This window comes from Netta rufina, assembly GCF_964035555.1.
Source record: "Netta rufina genome assembly, chromosome: 13".
In the NCBI taxonomy this organism is placed as follows: domain Eukaryota; kingdom Metazoa; phylum Chordata; class Aves; order Anseriformes; family Anatidae; genus Netta; species Netta rufina.
Window position 1 is genome coordinate 1,274,003 of NC_140136.1, and position 19,799 is coordinate 1,293,801.

The 19,799-nt window shown below is 54.8% G+C and overlaps 1 protein-coding gene across 2 annotated transcripts; it reads right to left on the minus strand.

Annotated features, from left to right (window-relative positions):
• Window positions 1-1,972: 1,972 nt before the first annotated feature.
• Window positions 1,973-19,667, minus strand: TCF25 (TCF25 ribosome quality control complex subunit). Of its 2 annotated transcripts, none has more exons than XM_084294405.1 (18): window positions 19,482-19,667; window positions 18,453-18,620; window positions 16,598-16,672; window positions 14,560-14,684; window positions 12,977-13,042; window positions 11,819-11,901; window positions 11,598-11,728; window positions 9,698-9,797; window positions 8,448-8,541; window positions 7,287-7,379; window positions 6,535-6,640; window positions 5,958-6,117; window positions 4,826-4,913; window positions 4,105-4,263; window positions 3,550-3,640; window positions 3,143-3,222; window positions 2,450-2,522; window positions 1,973-2,218 (listed from the first exon to the last, which is right to left on the minus strand). In XM_084294405.1, the coding sequence occupies exons 1-18, from the start codon at window positions 19,638-19,640 to the stop codon at window positions 2,057-2,059; spliced, it is 2,013 nt and encodes a 670-aa protein (XP_084150531.1). In that variant the 5' UTR covers window positions 19,641-19,667; the 3' UTR covers window positions 1,973-2,056. The 2 variants fall into 2 exon arrangements, with proteins under 2 accessions (XP_084150531.1, XP_084150530.1); XM_084294404.1 differs by having other exon boundaries at window positions 18,438-18,620.
• Between the last annotated feature and the right edge of the window lie 132 nt (window positions 19,668-19,799).

Below are 19,799 nucleotides of genomic sequence, written 5' to 3' on the forward strand. Positions count from 1 at the left end.
GGCCCTTTCTCTGCACCACTTTAAAGCTGTCTCCCTCAGCTCCTCCTCCCGAGGAGGGTGGGCACGCACATGACAGCCTGTGCCCCAGCAGCTGGGGCAGCCGTCACCGAGGCTGGGGCTGCCGGACCCCAGCACTGCCCCGGGGCACCGCGTGCACTGGGGCTCCTGCGCACCCTGGGGGCCACACGCCATGGCCTCCGTGTGCCAGAGGGGTGCTCTGCACCCTGCGGGTGCCAAGTGCGCTGGGGGACTGTGCACATTGGGGTTCCCATGCTCCCTGGGGTCCTGCATGCCCCCGGGGCTTCCACGTGCCTTGGGGACCCCAGTGGGACCATCCCTGTGGCAGGGACACCACGAGGGGCAGATCTTGCCCGCGGCCATGGACGTGTCCCCCCCGTTGCACCCAGGTGTTGCATTGCGGAGCAGTGATGTGTCCCCCGGAGACTGTCAAAGGCAGAATTGAGCACGGTCCCACTCCGTGACCGGCTCGCGGCGTCTCCCACAGCCCAGTGCCACAGCAAGCCTGGGCAGGCTGGGGGATGCGGGACGCATCTGACCATCATGTGCCTTTGGCTCGCTGTTGATGCCTGGAGCTGCTCAGCCACCAAAGAGCCATTCAGGGCTCCATGAACAGGCCGTTCACACCCGATGCTTCCGCTCCTTCCCGCGGGGTGCCGGGGCCTCCCCGGGGCTCAGAGCTGCCCCCGGTCCCGTGTGCGTGGAAGCGGCTGCGTGCAGGGCTGGTGCCCGTGCTCAGCAGGGAGCAGGAGACATTTTAACACCCTGGCTAATGAGAACCGCCCGCTGAGCCGAGGTCGGTACGCACACATCCCCGGCGCTGGGCTGGGAGCCTGGAGCCTGCTCCCACTATCGAGGCCATGTCCTGGGGCCACTCAGGATGGGTGCTCACAGCCCACGAGCCCCAGCCCTGATCCCTGGCACAGGTTGGGGTCGAGCACCCGCAGCAGCGCCCGGCGCCAGCCGCCCAGGCAGACGGCGTCCCCGGCGTCCCCAGCGCCTCCCACGCCTCGCGGGCAGGATCAGCCCAGGCCGCGGGGAAACGTGAGCGGGAGGAATCTGGACCAGCAGACACCGGCTTCCCCGCCCGGTACATGCGGTGAATTCTGGCTTTGTCAACACAGGCTTCGGGAGCAGAGCCGCAAAACGCCGAGGCTGCAGCTCCGAGCAGCGCGGGGCGCAGCCGGGGCTCGGCTCCTGCAGGGCTGTGCCAGGGGCAGGATGGGGCTGGTGGGAAGTGGGGCCCGCAGGGAGCCCGGCTGCAGCACGGCCAGGGTGGGAGGAGGGGGATTTGTTCCGGGCAGCGCAGCCTGGCTCAGCACTGGAGCCGCACACACCGTTACACAGCAGAAATGAAAAAGCTTTGTGGGCAGCAGCGGTGAGCCAAGGCTTTCGTGGTGCCGCTGACCTCATTATTCCTGGCTCTGCGCTGCTTTGTGCCCCACTCGAAGGTGGGGAAGCAAGGGAAGCTGGTGGGGAAAAAGATTAAAAAAAAAAAAAAAAGAGGGGAGGGGGATTGTCTCCGCTCCCAGCAGCATCAATGGCTGCAGCACAAGAGGAGCCGCTCCCCACCCACCCCCAGCAGACACCGGGAGAGCTCCAGCTCCAGGGCAGATCACAGGGAACTGTGAGGAGCAAGGACACAGCCCAGTCCCTCCCGGCCCCGAGGGAGCTTGCAGGGCAGCCGCCCCCACCCCGCCACAGGGAAGGCGCCTTCAGCCTGGAGGAAGCACAAAGGACAAGGAGACAGCAGGAAGAAAAGGCTGCGACCATTAAGCACAGGGCAGAAGAGCAAGCCCAGGGAATTGGGCATTAACTGTGTTTGCAGGGGCCCAGAAGGGGCCTAAACTGCAGCAGATTATTAGCCCTGCCCTTTTCAGACAGCGCTCAGCCTCACGCAGCCGCAGCAGCCTCCCCTCGATGCAGCCCCTTCCCCACAATGACAGCCAGCACCTCTGGTTTCTATGACTTTATTGGAGTGGGAAAGGGTTGGGGTACAATTAACACAGGGGCAGGGTGGGAGACGCGTGCTCTCAGCTCAGTCCCAGTCCCCGTCGCCTTCAGGATTGTCGTCCCGGGGGGGTTCCTGGAACTGGATGTTCGCCAGCATGTCCCGCATGGCTGCCATGAGCCTGTTCACCCCCTGGTTGAGGTCCTGCCCTGCTCCGGCCTCGTCGTCTCCATCGTGCCTGATGTCCCCCTGCAAGAGAGCAGAGCTGGAGGGCCCCGGCAGGGAGCTCGCTGCCTGGCTGCAGCAGGCAGGGACAGACAATGCCGCCTGCCAAAAAGCATCAGGCTGCTCTGCAACCTGACGTTTACACACTGCATATGCCAAGAGCCACTCCCTTTGCAGAAACACTGTGCAGTAGGAACTTGTGTACTGAAAGCAAAAGTGGGCTCTGATTCGCCTGCAGCAGCTGACTGCACGTACCTGCAAGTTAAAATTTGGCAACAGTGATCGGAAGAAGAGAGATAAAGTGCTTTCGTTGGATGGGTGATTCGTTCTGAAAGACACAAGTTGCACACCACGGTTAAGGGAGTAGCTTGTGCTTGACCTGCCAGTGCTGACCCGGGCTGAGACAGGGCAGAGGAGCAGTAACCACGCTTCCACACAACACAGGGCCCCTCCCTGAGCCAGTCATGCTCTCCCAAAGCGAGGTACTGGGGAATTCATGAGCACTTCTTACCCCAGGCAGCCAGCAGCTGGCCAGCCCCTGGGCAGAACAACCATTAAAAGCACTGCCCTGCGTCCTCTGACCTGGGCCGACGTGTGAGACATGTATGAGCCTCACCTGAGCAGTCTGCACACCACAGCCAGCTGCGATCGTATCTGTGTTTACCCCAACCCACCCCAGTTAAGAAACAGCCATTATTTTCCAACAGGCTTTGCCTCCGCAGCTGTGACTAGCTGCTGCCTGCGATGGCCACCAGCAGCCCCACGCAGAGGCAGCAGGACCAGCCCTGCCTGTTCGCTGAGCCTGCTGGCGAGCACCCAAGCCAGGCTGCTCTCTCCCTCGGAGGGAGGAGATGCCAGTGCTGAGCACCCACGTGCACCCCGGCCGAGGCAGCCAGGTGTCGATGCTGGGAGGAGGCGAGCTGTGCCTGCACAGGGGCTGGGAAGTACCTTTCTGGTCTGGTGTAGGAGATGATGGAGTCCAGAGGAGGAAGAGGGTCAAACCCCATCACAGGCTGCGATGTCACCTCCTGCAGAGAGGAAGAAGAGAGAGGTGAAGGCTGCGCACCACCAGGGCCAAATGCCGAGGCACGGAGATGGTTGGACCTGCTGGGCAGGCCCCGGTCTTGGGAAAAGCAGCAGCCACAGCCCAGCCTGCCCGCACACGCCGCTGCGTGCCTTATCCTGAGGACACCCAGGAAGCTGCACGCAGAGGGAGGATGCTTCGAGGTCATGCAGATGTTTCCTTTCTGGTGGCTGTGGTCTGAGACATGCCCGGCATCTGCATGCGTAGCAAGGACACAAGTGCCACCACTCCGCAGACAGCAGCAGCATCTGCACCCCCACGGGGCCCTCACCAGAGGCAGAGCTGCCGTGGCCTCCTTCATCTCCGAGAGGATGACATGCCGGTAGATATTCCTGGGGGCACTCTGGTATCTCATCTTCCTCCTAAAGCGGGAGCGGGAACAGCTGACGGCACAGAGCACAGCTCAGCACAGCCAGCATTTCATCTCCATTTCTCTAGGTGTAACGTCAGCTTCATCCCTGGCTCTGCCGGGACCCACCGGGTCAGACTGAGCTGGCCAAAGGAGAAGCCAAACTCACTTGGCAGCTGCTAATCCCAGACAGAAGAGCAGAGCAGCTCAGGGACACTGCACAGCTCACTCACCAGCCTCTTACCTCCGCAGGGCAGCAGAGCAAACTAACATCAGTTTAGGACAAGAACTAACGCCTCCCTCTCCCACTTCTCAGAGATGGAAAATGTTTCTAAGCCCTTTGAACAAGCCCCAGCATCACTGCTGCCCAGGACAGAGCTGCTCTCTCATCTTCTGGGCCCCCCAGCCTGACCTGTCCCTGTGTTTCAGCACCCAGATCCCTTATGAGAGCCCATCACCTCTGCCTGCTGCACTCACTTGAGCTCACACTCCTCCACCAGCGGGTCTTTGATGTCTACCAGGTGTAACACCTCGTGGACGTTTGTCTCCAGCCAAGCCATGACAGCTGGGTCCTTCCACAGGGAGTGAGTCCTTCCCACGTAGAGAGACGTCAGCTGGTTCAAGGCGGGAGGCTGGCTAAAGGACACAGTTGTTATTCAGGGCACTCTCCTCCTGCCTGCAGGTCCCCGTGCTGTCTGGAAAGAGCTCATCTCTGCACCGTGCTTCAGCGTGAGAACACGGAGGGGGATCACAGGCTCCCAGCCCTGCTGTTTACATCTACCTTCACCAGTTTTTCCGCCTCCTCCTATTTTTGGGATAAGCAGAGCCATGAGATGAAAGTTGCTCTGCCTTTACCCGAGGGGGAGAGAGACCATTCACGTGTTCAGGAGGACCACGTGTCAGGGAAATCCAGACTGGCAGGAGACAGCCTGCCCTGAGAGCATCGCTCTGCCTACATGTACCAACAAGCTGCAGTGTGAACTTCTGACCCATCCGCATTAAGGTGAGGCAGGCCTATTAGAGTGATCTGGTAGCCTTTATGGGAATCCATTATCAATGCATCTAACAGCCTCTCAGCATGAGAAGCAAATATTGTCCTCTACAGCGTTTTAACTCCATTAACGGCCTGAGCAAGCAAAATCCCCAATACCAGGAAAATCGATTCCTTTCTCTTGCTGAGAACATCTCCAGGTCTTACCTTATCTGAGCATTCAGCCCAAAAAAGGAATGGGAGGCGACCCTGGCATCGGGCTGCACACTGCAGTGATCCAACAGCGGCATAAGAACTGCAGGAGAAAGTCACACAGCTCGCTCTCAGACTGCTGATAAGCGCCTGGGAGCGGGCAGTCACCACCAGCAGGGCTGCAGGGAGACAGCCCCACCCCTGGGGCCAAGCACCCCTGCAGGCTGGAGCGCTGAACAAGAACCGACACAAGGAGGATGCAAGGATGCTGTCAGCTTCACAGCTGGAGGTTATGCAGTGTTTTGATCTCAGGATGGATGATGGAAACAGATCCACAGTAAATAAAAAAGAACGATTTTTCCCCCTCAGTAATATAAGGTGCAATTTCATGCACTTAATGCTGTTGGCCTTTGAACTTGAACAAAGGTTTTATTTCAGTCACCGTGACAAGCAGCAAAAAATAAGGTTTCAACCAACACAAACTAAACCTCTGTTCGAAAGCTGGTTATTCCTGGCTTTAAAAGACACACCCTCCTTGGCATTCTGTGTCCCCTCTGGGCCTGGAGGGGCTGTGTATCTCCTTTCAGGAACACGAGCACCAAATGGATAAAAGCAAGAGTGATGGGCACCCATGGAAAGGACATCTAAAGCAGAGCAGTGCCTCGGAGAGAAAGCTAAGAGAGACTACTTGTCTGTTCTTGGCAACCCCAGGGTAAAACATGTTCCCGCTCCAAGAACTCCGTTCTCACCCTCCCCCAGCCTGCATGCCTGTGACTCCCTTCAGTGAGGGGCCATCAGCTGCTCCAAGAGGAGGACAAGCAGCACAGAGCGCAGTTGCTGATCTCCTCCCAACACGTGGAGCACTCATGGCTGTCTGTACCCACCCTGGCTCCGTCGCTCTCTCCCTGCCATGGTGCAGGGCAGGCTGAGCCCCGGCGGTGGGTTCTGCCTGGGCTCCAGCTGCCAACCTGTGTCACCCCTCTGAGTCAGGGCTCCTGTCCCACATGGACAGAGGCCAAGGCCATTCGCAGCCCGTAGGCAAACTGCTGCTTCTGCATTTGACTACTTGGAATCCAGTGTTTGCTCTCACAGATGAGGAGAGCGACAAAGCCTGCGGGGACAGACTTACCGGTGGGGACAGACTTACCGCTTGGGAACATGATCAGCGCAAGCTGGATGAGCTGGGCAGCTCTCTCCCGGGTTTGGCTTGACTCCATCTCCGAGTGCTCCTCCTGCTGGCTCAGGAAGAAATAGGCCAACGGCACTGAGAAGGCAAAATTGGGGAGCTGGGACAAATTCCGGTGACTCTGCAGGATGAGAGAGAGAGATTTATCGAGAAGTGATGCTATGCAGTGATCTCAGCGTGGCTGGGCTGCACACAGGGAGGGGTTTATTGCTTGGTAGGTTCTGTTACTTTCCAGCTGCTGGCTTGGTGCCCCTACAACTGAGTAAGCAACTTTGAGTTTGTAGAATTGTTTGTAGGGTACCAGGATTACAACAGGACCTAACACTGAACACCTCAGCCTCCAGGGGTTGTTCTGACAATCTCCAGATGCCAGCCTGTCTGTGAGACAGACCCAAAGGGCTGAGCCAGTTACAGAAGCCCCACGCTCTGTGGCACAGCTGCCTCCCTCCAGCCCAGCTGGGTGGGGAGAGTCCCAGGAGCAAGGTGTCCCTGAGCTCTGCCTCATCCCTCACACTGGCGTGGCATGCTGGCAACTCACCTCCCACTCCTCGAACATGCGTGTCAGGAAGGTGTACTCTCTAGCTCGCAGGGACAGAAAATCAATCATCAGCAGCACGCACAGCGGGTCGTTCTCTGGATCAAGGCTTCAGAGGGAAGCGAGCACAACAAGAGGAACCAAAATAAGCGTCACAAAAGCTGAAGTGCCTGCCCCAATTTCTCAGTCAAACAAGACTTTCCCACTAGCACTCAGAGTCATGATGTGACTCAGCAAGCGGAGATAATGGGGACACAAATAGCCCCACTCAGCTGGGAGGGGGTGCAACACCTCACCCATTCCACTCCCTGCAGAGGGGTGACAGGCCTGCCACGAGGCCACACGGGAGGAAGATCAATGGCCACACAAACCCAGCAGGCTGAAGCCACTGTTGTGCATCTGCTCCACAGAGACTCCAGGCTCTGCTGTAATTATCAGCCAGGCCCACAGCTAGGTAGCCAAATGCAAAGGACAATCAGGTTCCAGCTGATTAAGCCTCCTCCTAAACAATCACCTCTCTCTTCAAAGCAGGATACAGATAAGAGCACATGCCCCAAACTAACCTGTGGGACTGCATCCTTAAGGAGTGCAACAAGCCCTTACTGAGGCTGGGAACAGTATCATAACCTCCTCCAATTTTTTTCTGTCCAGCCTGGGCATACGAGGGTTACACGTGTTGCTCAAAGCGTATTCCCTGTGGGCACCACGACTCCCAGATGTAGGAGAGGGGGTGCAGCCCTCCATGGGGCACCTACCTCAGAATCAGCTTGCAGAACTCCAGAGCTGTCCGGGGACAGCCCCTCTTCTCCAGGAACATCAGGTGTTTGAAGAGAGCCAGGAAGAAAGCCCTGTGTGGAGAGCAGAAATGGGTTTTAGAAGCCAGACTGGGAGAGCAGAATGCTTCATTCAAGACTGGGGACTCCAAATCAGCCCAAATCTTCATTGTGACTTGGTTTTTATTATTACTTTTTTTTTTTTTTTTTCTCCCTTGCTACCTTTGTGCAAGCATAGGGACAGCAAACCCACAGCCCATTCCACCTCCACTGCCTTTGTGCACACACAACCCAGGGCTAACAACTCAGGACAACAACAAGAAGGAAATCCCTGAGCTCTGCATCCTGCAGGCTTAGCACAGCTGTGCCTCTGCCACTGTCCCAGCACTGCACGAGGACGGTGACACAGCACGTGTGACACGTGTGGGGTGGGACTAGCATCCAAATTGGGTGAGATGCAGATCACAGCACTCAGGTCACGGACAGCACAAAGTCTGTCAGCGAGTGGGCGCTGGAAACCTGAGCAATCTCCAGGTAGAGCAATTTGGGAGAGATTACTTAGGTCAGCTGACTGGAAAATTCCCAGAATAAAGTCACCTTTCCCTGCAGCTGCAGAGCTGGCAATATTACATAAGCAGCCAGGCCTCGAAGAGAGCAAGTGCTGGGAGCAGCAGCCGAGCAGCCGGCACACCAGTGACCAAGCACAGACTTAAACACACCATCAAGATTTTTATGACAAAAATAAGTGCTGCTTTGGGCTAACGGATGCTAATTGCACAAGAGGGACGTGACAGGGAGAAACAGGTAATGCTCCAATAACAAATCCCTTGGGAAAGAAGATACTTTGCAAAAAAAAACTTAGCCTATTTCAGTACAGGCGACCTGGCAGAACAGGAGCTGCTGGTACTCCAGTGCCCCCTCACAAGCACTGCCTGCTCTCACCTCGTTAAGGGCCGTTGCCATTAATTGTGGAGCAGCAAAGCTTCCCTGACAGAAAGGGACATTCGAAGTCCCCAGCCATCACCACCTGCAGGACTGGCTGGTGCAGCAGAGGTGGTGAATCTGGGTCTCTGTGCCCAAAGTAGGCCAGGGGATGCTGCAGGCACCCTCGGGCTGGTGTGTGGGAGGCAGGCAGCCACCTACCTGTTCTCCGGCCGCCGGTAGTCCAGCCTGCAGCTCCCACTGGTGAGGCTGAAGACGGGGTGGAAGGCGCACTCCAGGCTGTACAGCACCCGCTCTGCAGACAGCACAGACATCATCAGGGCACATCATCATCTCCACACAGGGGGCTTCCCCAGTGTTCACAAAGTAGGGGGCAGTTTGGCCAAGAAAACACTGATAAGTGAGAGCTCTGGCACCCACAGGCCGTGAAAAAAAGCTTATTCACACCCTAGAAAGGTGCAAAGCTACTTCCGAGTATGTGGTTCCAGCAGATACCCAGGCAATCGAGCCCTGCTCCCATTTGCAAGCTTTACATCAAGCTGTGGTGGCAAAATGCAACTCTTCTGGAAGAAGCCTGGGACTGAGGCTGGTACAGCTGCCTCTGCCACAACTGTCCTCACGTGTGCAAGCCAAAGATCCTGTCCTCACTTAGCCTCTGGGCCCTCCTATCATGCTGAGGAGCACATGTCCCTGTTACCAAACAGCTCATCGCAGACTCCCGGCAGTCTGAGGGACTGCTGTCCCCCAGGATGCCTCCTGCCCACCACGCCAGCCTGCACTGCTTGAAGAAGAGCCTGACGTGACATGACACAGCAAAGCCAGCTGGCCTGGAGAGCCACACACACTCCCTGTGGATGAGGTGGGCTTCCTGCAGCATCCCCTTGCACTGCAGTACAGGGTAGCTGCTAAATCAGACTCTCCTCCTGCAAGGGACTTCCTACAGGTGACACCCATCGTGTCCAGACAATCCTCTCATTCTTTCTAAAGGTGAAAGCTAATGTGCTTTGCCACAGACAAGCATGTCCAGCTCTGCTCAAAAGCCTCCAGCAAAAGCTTCAAGCCTGAAGGGTAACACGAGGCCGAGCGCCCGCGGCCACAAAGTCACAAACACGGAGCCAAACAAACCCTTCTGGTTTGCTGCTCCTTTGCTGAAATAAAAACCAAGCCAAACCAGAAGCCTTTGATTGCTAATTCACAGCAACTGCTCAGCTGCGACTTTCAGCAGGGACTTGCTCAGCACTGGGTACGGGTGCACATCTGCAGAGTGGTGCCACAGCAGCACCTCTTCCTTCCTCTCCCTCCCAGCACCTGGGCAAAGCCTTGCCCTGCAGCGTGAGGCCACGCTGCTCCACAGCTCCTGCTGGGCGTTCAGGCTGATGTTTTCCATCTGCACCCTTCACAAGCTCTCACCAACTCTGCTGAGCACGCCCGCTCCCCACCTCAGCACCTACCTATCAGGTCACGGGCCATCTCCTGATCCTCCTGCATCCGGCAGACATCGCTGAGCTGCAGAAGGGAGTCCACGTGGTACGGGTTCATCTGAAGCAGCAGCTACAGAAGAGCATGAGCTTGATTACACGATGGCACGAATCACTGCTTTCTTGTGCACTTTGCCTACGAGGCAAGCTCTGTAAGCGTGGCAGGAAGGCAAATGTCCTGACACAGCACATAAGAGAAAGGGGCTGTTCTTGCCCCGGGTCTGAATGTGAAGCAATCCTGTCCCACACCATCACAAACAATGCTAAGACTGTAATGCAAGGCTGAGACGCACCTCATGTGAAAGGCCAAAACCAGGGATTAAAAGAACATAAGGACATTCATACACTTAAAAGGTCCATCTTGCCATACCTTCAAAAGCAGATGTCTGGGAAGGGCAGCAAGAGTTGACTCCCGGCATACTCTAAACTTCCATCCTACAGGGGTTCAGGGTCCCTCATTGTCAAAGATGCCACCTTATATTAATAGTCCTTAATTAACTGGGAATTTGTTCTCTCAGTGACATTTTTGTTTCCTTCTCTAGCCCTTTTAAAAAAAGAGTCTGAACGTTCGATCAGGCTTTTGCTTCCTCTAGGCACTGCGAGGGTAATTTCAAACACCTACTACAATCCCAGGACCCAGCTCCTGAATTGGAATGGACAGAAAAAAAAAAAAAAAGATTTCCAGGCTTCTGAATACAAGTATAAGTTGAACCATACCGCAAAGAACTCTGCATCAGTAATTATAAATGGACTACTTTTTCTAAGGAAATCTCAGTTTCAACATGAAAATAGTGAAGCTGCTTCAAATCTCCTCAAGTTTCTCCCAGAATTAAAAAAATGGTACAGCTTCTACAGCTTCAAAGGCTGCAGAAGTGGTACATCTGCAGGGTGGCGGGCAACATTCCCACCTAACCTACAGGGTAAAGCCTTCCCACCCTAGGCTGTCCCAGCCCAGTGCCTTCTGCCTGACATTTTTCCCTCTCCTTGTCTTCTTTAAGATCCTTTCTAGTCCTTCATTTTGGAAGATATGGAACATCTGGGGTCATAGTGAGAGGGAAAAATACTCTTAATTCACTAAAACTTGACCAGCAACTACTTTGCATCTTTTACTGTGAGTCCCTCAGCCTAGTTAGCAAGCAGAACTGATGAGCTGCAGAGAGCAGTGGCTAGGAGCAGAGGGTGGGAAAGCAGAAGGAACTAAACGCTGGCCTCTTTAAGGGCCTTTGTCTTCAAAAGACAGTGGCCTCTCAGAAACTTCGCCAGGGCATGTATCCGCCCTCACATGGCCACTTTTCAGAGCAAAAATACCTCGGTTATGGTCCAGTAGGGTGCAGAGAAATTTTTCTGTTGCTTATCATTACGAACTCCAAGCGTTACCATAGACTTTAATGAGCTTGAACATGCATGAAGAGCTTCAGCACAAAGACTTGTTTTACTGCAATACCAGGAAAACACGCTTTTTTCACCCATGCAAGGGTTTATAAATAGAACAACTGTTGGTTTAGAGTCCCGTTTAAAAATGGGCTTATACAATATTTTCCCTTTCCCAGCTGAAGAGAGGAGACAAGGGAGCTTTATTCCTACCCCTTCAGCCAACGGCCAGCTCCTGCAGGCTCCCGTGCCAGCCACCTGGCATGCTCCAAGCAGCACAACCCAGCCTGGCCACCAGGGACTGGACTTCCTTGTCACCGAGCTGGTCACTTTCTCATTTATGAGGCAAAAGCAGAGCTCAGCAAGCAATGCTGCCTCACCCCGCTCAGACGGCACTGGCAGAAGATGAGCGCTGGAGCACATCGCCCTGCTCCCCGGCCAGAGAAGGGGGTTGCAGGAAAGCAGGAACAAACAGCACAAACAACCCAATTTCACAACATACCACAATGTTGTTGGGGTCCATGGACTCCACGGCATCCAGGAACTTGAACTGCACTTGCTGGTACTCACGGTGGTGCTCGAACGTGAAGTACTGCACCCCCCTCCTGGTCTCTACCAGCTGCATGGCAATACCTGGAGAGCACGTGGGACACAAGGGTACTGCTGCTGCTCTGTCAGCCAACAGCAGTGAAGTGTTTTGGGAAGCAGCACTGAAAGCCTCACCTGTTTTGCTGTAACGTGGCCAGGTGTTTTTGGGAACCGTCAGCCACGTGCTGCGGACATACTGGCGCTGCCTTTGCCTTGGCCTGAGGAAGAAAAACACAGCAGGTCACAGCTTCCCTGCACGAGCAGAATAAGGAGGGCTAAAAACAGCCAGAAGAAGGATGATTCAGGGAAAAAAGATCCAACTTCTTCCCCAGCTGCAGCCCTGCCACAGAGCTTTTGCCCAGAGCTTTAACCTGCTTGCCTTCGAGACACAACATACCTTCACTCTGGCTCTTCCTCACTTTAACCATTCCTCTTTGGGCCAGCCAGTGCCTCCAGCGTTTCCACTTCAATAGCTTCTTTCCCTGTTTTCATTCCTGCCAAGTTCTCAGCTGCCTGTTTGCTTCAAACACCTTCCCAGGCCCAATTAAGAGAGCCTTGTATCCCTCTGACTCATCTCTCTCTTCCCAGCAGGGCCTTTAAGCACTGACTCAGTTTATGCTGCACTCCTAAGTGCAACCAATGTATTGGTTCAGGGCAAGAGGACTTCAGAAGTCACAGCTACTCTAACGAAGCTCCTGAGTAAGGAAATTGTTTCTTTTCCTCAAGCACTAAACACCACCTTTTGTTTTAACCTCTCCTTGAAGGAGTGTAATTCTTCCAGACTCTCTCAGGTTTCCCCTTCCACCGTCACTGCCCTGAGCTTATACCCTTCTATGTGCACGTTTTCCAACTGGCTCCTGAAAGGAAGAATTTTCTGGATAGCTGACCACAGTGCAGTGGGTAAGTGCACAGAGATTTACACCTAAGCAGCAGCTGGCTCCCTGAGCCCCTGTAAGCAAATACGTGAGACTACCTGGAAAATATTCAGGGTCCAGTCTGTAAGACAGAGACTTCGGAATAGTAACAAACATGAATGTTGGAGAAAAAAATAAAAATCTAAGAGTCACTAGCTTAAACATTTGAGCAAAAGGACTTTTAGAAGGGCATTTGGCAGTGAAGGGGGGGAACAACAGAAGGAAAAGGAAGTACTAGGTATAGTCTGAAGAAATAAGATGCCCTGATCACATCGGGGTGCCCTGGGTTCCCAGCACAGGCTCAGGAAGCAGGGCCCTGGGAAGGACAGACACACCAGCTCAGACTTTGAAAGCGTTTACTATGACATTTTGGACTAACCTCTGATCACCAAGAACAGCACGAGCCCCAAAGTATCTCTTCAACTCATTCTCTGGATTCAAGTTTCTGAGAAGGTTGAAACAAGACAAAAATTTAAAAAAAGGTTAAACAAAGTCTTGCACTCCTGCCCTTTCCAGCAGGGCCAAGTATTCTGTACCATGAACTGTCCCTGCTCAAACCCCAGAACTTTCACACACACACACACCAGGGCAAGACTGGTCACTGGCCAGAGCAGGAGGCATCCAAACAGCTCTTCAATCAGAGGCACGCTTCCTTTGTGCTCAGCTCCAAGGACCATGAGCTGGGGAATACTGCTGCTGCCCTCTCCAGGGCAGCCTGGGCCCTCGCCTGGATACTCCCAGGCACTGCCTCAGCGCACTCAGCAGATTTGTGCCTGGAAAACAGGAGCTGCCCTCTGCTGAATCTAGCAGTGGCAGTCTGCAATTCAGGGCAAGCACCCCAACCACTGCAGGGAGGCTGGCAAGGCTTAAAATACATTCTTTTAATACAAACATCTTATATCAAGGCACGACAACACCTACAGTTTTCTTGATCTAACGTTTGGCCCAGAGAAGGGAGGCGTATTTAGGAGGGATTTCTCTCTGCCATCCAGTGAGCAAGAATTGAAGAGGGAGTGGGAAGGCTGAGACCCAGCACTGCCAACCCGCAGCCACTTGGAGGTTATCCAGCTCTCAGAGGTGTCTGAATAACGCTCGCCTGACCAGAGAAGTCACTGAAGCCTGAACACATCTGTAGGTAAACAAACATTTCTCCCTTTACTGAAATGTCCCTGAACAAGCTAAACGAGTGAAGAGCACCCACTCTGTTTGAGGCAGTGTTTACAGGTTTCAAAACCCGACTGGTAAATTGTTCCACCCTACAGGTTAAAATGCTTTTTCTCCTACAGAAACACAAAGAGCTGCCAGTATCTGCACCAGCCCAGGGCTCTGAATCAAGCTGGACACAGCAGCTGGCCCATCTGTGACAAGTTGCACAGCGTGACACAGGCTTAGATGCTACAGATGTCTAGCGTGAGGCCAACTCATCCCCCAGCTCTCAGACACGCTCAGCACTTAGTCCACTTTGTTGATGGTCACATGGGGGAAAGGTTAAATGAGTCTAATTAGCTTTCCTGGTGAAATTAGCTGCTGGTACTGTTTAGCCCTCCCTGGAGCACAGCACTTGCTGTGCTGGAGCTGGCTGCTTGCAGCACCCAACCTGAACGCAGCCAGTCGAGTGGCCAAACTAGGCTGGTTTCAAAGCTTAAAGTGCTGTGGCTCTCAGCAGCTCTGCAGAGATTTTTCAACAGTCACCAAACATTTTAGTCTAGAAGGCACCTCTGGAGGTCGGCCTGGTCCAGACGTCCACTCAAACCGGGTGGGACAGTAGAGAATACCAGTTACTAAAAACTGAATGCAGCTTTAAGAGCTACGGTCAGAAATTGAGCTGTGTACAACCATTACCATAGCCCCTGTCAAGTAAGATCCTGGAGTTACGGCCAGATGACACAGGCTCCCTTCTCCCTTCCTCAGGGGATGAAGACCTCTGTCCCACCCAAAGTCAGGAAGGAAAACAAGCACTACCTGTGCTCTACGTAGAGCAGAGGCCTGCTGTCAGCAATTACTCCACTCTGGGTCTCTTGCAGTATCCCATTGGTATCCTCAATCTTCTCCAGTAAGCTGTCGATGTCTTCCAGGTCATTGTCTTCCTTAAGACAGGCACACGCAGAGATAAGGCAATAATTACAGGACACGTCCCGCAGGCACAGGGGTCACCCAGCCGCCTCCAGGCCCTCTGGCTCACCCCAAACTCCACGCTGTGACTGGTGCAGCCCCACTATCCACCCTGCTGCTACCCCACCTGGGGAGCACACGTACTCTCATACTGAATATATCTGGCACAAGCATATCTGGCAGGCTTCCTGCTGGCCTTGTGCTCTGAGCCCAAACCAGCCAGCCACAGTCGTCCCTTCCAGCACAGAGCTCACAATTTACGTGTCTGGTCTCTGGTTTGCCCCCTGCTACAAAGCATTTGCTGCGCTTTATCTGGTTTATTTATTGCACCCTAACTTCCTAAAATATCATGAAAAGCTGGGGTGCTGATTTTAATGGTAAAGACTTAAATAGTCAGCCTTTGCTGCCTGCTTTCCGTGAAAACACTGATTTACTGCTGTGATCCTTGTGAGACGATAGCAAACACGTGCACGCTTGTAACCCAGCTCTGATGTACCACACAGCCACTTCCCAGTCTTTTAACCACCAGAATACACACAACTGTTGGATGTGTGCTGCTGGATAACACTTTTACCCCAACTGCCCTCAATTTTTCCCACAAACAGCAAGTGGGGCATTTCTAAGTGGCCATTTCATGCCTCCTCCCGATGCATGTGGGCGGAAGGCAGGATCCCATTCACGACACCCAAATAACATCCCAAGGTTGCCTTTTTAGCTAAATATAGCTACGCTGTGCGGAGAGCACACATGAAAAGTTTATAATGCTCTGCGTTTTAGCAATCAAACAAAGATAGCTTTATCACTAGCTGGTAAATCAAAGTGCCTGTTTGATCTAGGAATTAAGTCTCCCTAAAGCTTAGGGCTGGCAGATGTCACCCTCTTGCTTGTTATCCTCGGACTGGGGAGGAAGCAGGCTCTCTGATGGGGTTCTCTGCCTTAGTGACTCACCCCCGCGTCCCCAGCTGAACTCCTGGGAGCCAGCAGCCAGCCTGCACCTCCCTGGGAGGCACTGCTCGTGACAGCTTGACCAGCACCCCAGCACGCTGTGGCTTGCTGTGTTTAGCCAAGGATCTCCCTCGAGTTAAGACTTTAAAAGCTTTAGCCAAAAAAAAAATAAAAAAAAATAGTTCCTCACTTGAACTTCATTTCTGTTAAATATGGATTAGTCATTAGTCTACACAGCCTCTCGGGCAGTGACAGTACCCAAGTGTAACAGATGGATATAGATAAAGATTCTCCAAGCTTTATCCACAACACACAGATGCTGGATAAAGTTCTCCCTCCTCTTGAAGCACGTTTACTTAGGGGTAGACAACCCAGTCAGAGAGAATCACTGTCCCCTCGTTCCCTTCATCCCTGAGAAGACAGAAGCACCTCCCTCTGGCAGGGCACTTGGCCACGTGTTTGCTGATAACGCTCTTGGCACTAGTGGGTGCTCCTGTCAGCATTTAGCTGTGCCACGGCGAGCTACAGACAAGGTGCACGGAGAAGCAGGCAAAGGTAACACGAGTCTGTGCTGGCAGCACGAGCTTCCTACAGCTCTGCAGAGCTCCCTAAGTAGGGCAAAGGAAATAATCATGAAAATGCAGAAATCCTCACAGGTCCTGCAGTACCTCCTCCTGTGCAGAGCCTCAAAGCAGAGATGAAAGGAGACGCTGCTGTGAGGATTTCAGCTCTAGATGTCTGCAGCAGAGCTGCGCTAGCCCCGGCCGCTTCAAGGACCGCAGTCTAAAGCTGTTGTTGCCCTTTGATGACTTTAAATGAGGACAACACAAGATGGAGCATTTTTGCCTCAAGATCTTTCCTGCCACTACCAGTGTCACCGCTTTGTCAACCCCAAGGCAGAAATCAGCACAGCCACCATCTCTCAGAGCACAAGCAGACATACCAGAGCCTCTCCTGCTGAAGCTTTCTTCGTTTTCCTTTTCTTTTTTTTCTTTCGTGGCTTGTTACTTAACACGGGCTGCGAAGATAAACGAAACAGCCGTCAGAGCATACCCAACGACTGCAGGGAGGAAGGCTCCGTGGGGGAGAACAGCGTTTCCGATAGGGATCAGCACATCGGAAGGTTCCCCAGGTGAAACCAATATTTATCCCTCCAAGTCTGTCAGAAAGCAGAAATTGAAACACAAGCAGGAAATAGAAGCAAGCACCAAAGGTTTACAAATGCAAGGGTTAAATCTCATCTCACTTTCATTTTAACATCCGAGATCACAAACTCAGGCAAGACAATTTAGATACACCACGTTTGGAAGAAATGTTTCAGCCCTCCTTTACTCCCTAGAAAATAAAAAAAGTGTATTCCTGTCTTTCTAGTAAGCAGGATGGTTTCACCAGCCACTCTGATTACCACAGAAACCAACAGCTGCCGAAAGCACCACGTGCTGCAGGCTCCTCTCGATTAAGATGCAGCTGCCTAAGCTGACGATGCTGCACAGCATTCCCCAACCCAACGCACACACTTCTACCAGTGCTGGCTCTTTCCCGAGGCACGCAGAGCTAAGATGCACTTTCCCAGGACCGCCAGCTCTCCGCAGGTAACACCCCCAAGTATCAGCACCACAGAACTGCTCCACAACTCCCCAGCCCCTCTCAGAGCCAGGGCCACAGGCAGCCCCAGTCCAGCTCCACACACGCTGAGGGCTCCCACGTTTCCACCCAGCTCTGGAGGCAGCACCAGGTGTGCTCCCGGTGTTTACGCAGCAAATTCCCAGGGTCACGCTGGAGCCACTGCTCACGTGGGGATGGGCTGAGCAAAGCTCACCCTGCACATCCAGCGTGCTCCCAAGCCACTGGACTGGCTGAGGGCACACAGGCACCACAAGCAGGGTCCTAATGGATGAGACCAAGGGGTTAATTCCCTCTTACGCTCCCTTCCCTCACCTCCAGTAAGATATGGACTAGGGTTGCAGTGCCAAATTGTTGCTTAAAACGTCCCTTTCCTTATGTAGTTCTGTACCTGTCATACAAGGAGGTGCTTAACAGCTGATACAGACTGGAGGAGAAACTCTTAACAGAGAGTGACAACAAAATACTATAGGAAAGAAAGAAGCTCAATGTTTGGAGTGTTTACATCATTTGCCCCAAAACAAACGCTCACTGAGCATTCACCCAACAGCCTAGCACCATCTACTGTACAACATTATGGTAACTGCAACGAAGAGCACAGAGAAGCAGCCTCTGATCCTGAACCCTAGGGGTGCTTTCCTTCCCGTGTGCTCTATGTAACCTCAGCACCCACAGGAACGTAGCACAAGGTCTTCCTCAGGAAAACATCGTAGGAGCCTGCCCTCTGAAACCGTGAAATATCCCCCAGGCCCCACGCAGAGATGCCATGCACCCCGCAGCAACACGAGGACTGGGACAAGCGGGAGCTGCAGGCAGGCAGGCGCCTTGCTCTTGCCCTCTGAAGGAGCTCTAGGGCGCAGGCTCCTCACCTCCCCTGCTAAAAACCTGGCACAGGAGCTCAGCAAGTTACCAGCTAGTGAACACGGTGAGTGCAGACAGATTCACTTCTAACCAGACGTTAACTGGTTCCTGCTTACGATTTGGTTTCACGCCCTGCGTGTGCATACCTGCTCCGACACCTGCGTTCTCAGCCTCTGACAAAGCCCACGCACAAGAAGCACGTTTGTCTATCACTGACACAGCCGCTCAGCTCGAGCGGAGGCAGGAACATGCAACACCTCTCTGCTCCTCGTGGGGCAACTACTGTCACTACGAGGTACCTGCAGCTGCGTTACCATTTGGTCCGGCCGCTCTGCCTCTTCCCCGTTCCTCTGCCCATCGCCTTCTCTCTCCTCAGGTACGGACTCTTCATCGTTCCTCTCTGCCACGTCATGCTCTTTGAGCCTGGTATCCGCTCGCTCCTCTTTGGATGGGAGGTCATCCTCCAGCTCTTCACTGGTGATCTGTGCAGAGAGAAGAAGGAGCTGCAGCAGCAGGCGGCACGCGGCTGTGCTCTGCCCTCTCCCACACCCACAAGGTCAGGATGGCACAGGCATCCGTTCTACTCACACCTGCAAAGCACAGAGAGCACTGCAGGCGCAGAGGGCTCAGCTTCCCAGCTGCCTCTCCAGCACACAGACCGGGCACAGACACTTGTTTAAAGCACAGCACCCAGCTGGGGCTGCCCAGCACCTGCTGCCCAGCCAGAGGGAAGCACAGGACCACGACCACGTGCCTGCTACACAGCACAACGGGCAGAACACACACAGCCCATCTAGCCTCTTGGAAGAGCCTCCAAAGCCAGCCTTGTGCATGCTCACACAACCAAGCCTCAGGGAAGCGCTGGGGCTGGCCAAGGTGCCCAGAAGGGAAACACCGAGCTCCGTCACCCCGGGGAGCCGTCAGTGCCATCAGATCAGCAGCAACGGGACACCACAGGGCTGGCAGGGCGGGGGCAGCAACACTCCCACCAAAACCCTCACCACTGTCTGACTGCCCCAGCACAGCCCAGCCCTGCCCCATGCCCCCAGACCCACATCCCCACCACCCCCAGGTTCCACCCAGCCCCGAGCCCACCCCTGAGCCCCCCACCTCCCCCCTCGAGCCCCCCCACTCCCACCCCAGGCCTCTAGGACCCCCCTCACCCCCTCCCATTGCCCCCAGCTCCTTCCCCATAGCCCCCCAGCACCCTCCCCAGTGCCCTGCCCCGGCCTCTCCCCCCCCGAGCCCCGTCAGCGCCCCCAAGACCCCCCCAGACCCCCCCAGGCCCCCCCAGACCCCCACAGGCCTCTCCACGTCCCCCCCAGCCCCCCTCAGCCCCTCACCAGCTCGAAGCGGTTGCTGACGCCTCTCCGTCCCCTCACGACCCCCTCCGGCCTCTGCTGCCCGCTCTCGGGGCCGTCGTCCGGGCCCAGCTCGCCCAGGCCCGGCTCCTGCTGGCCCCGCTGCTCGCCCCGCAGCCGCCGCAGGGCCCGCCGCGACATGGAGCCCCCGGCCCGTCCCGCACCGCGCCTGCGCCGCCCGCAGTGCGCATGCGCGCGGCTCCCCCTCCCCTCCCCGATCCCGCGCAGGCGCAGTGCGCGCCCCCGGGACTTGTTTCGCGCCCCCCCCCCGCGGGGCACCAGCGTGAAATATGTCCCGGG

What these genes read in the sequence shown, in the direction of transcription:
- TCF25 (XM_084294404.1), bottom strand. Translation starts at nt 19,640, where the DNA reads ATGTCGCGGCGGGCCCTGCGGCGGCTGCGGGGCGAGCAGCGGGGCCAG. An exon ending in TGGACCCCAACAACATTGTG is followed by an intron (nt 9,798 to 11,597) that starts GTATGTTGTGAA and finishes GCTCTTCTGTAG; the next exon opens with CTGCTGCTTCAGATGAACCC. An exon ending in TGCCAAATTTTAACTTGCAG is followed by an intron (nt 2,219 to 2,449) that starts GTACGTGCAGTC and finishes GCTCTCTTGCAG; the next exon opens with GGGGACATCAGGCACGATGG.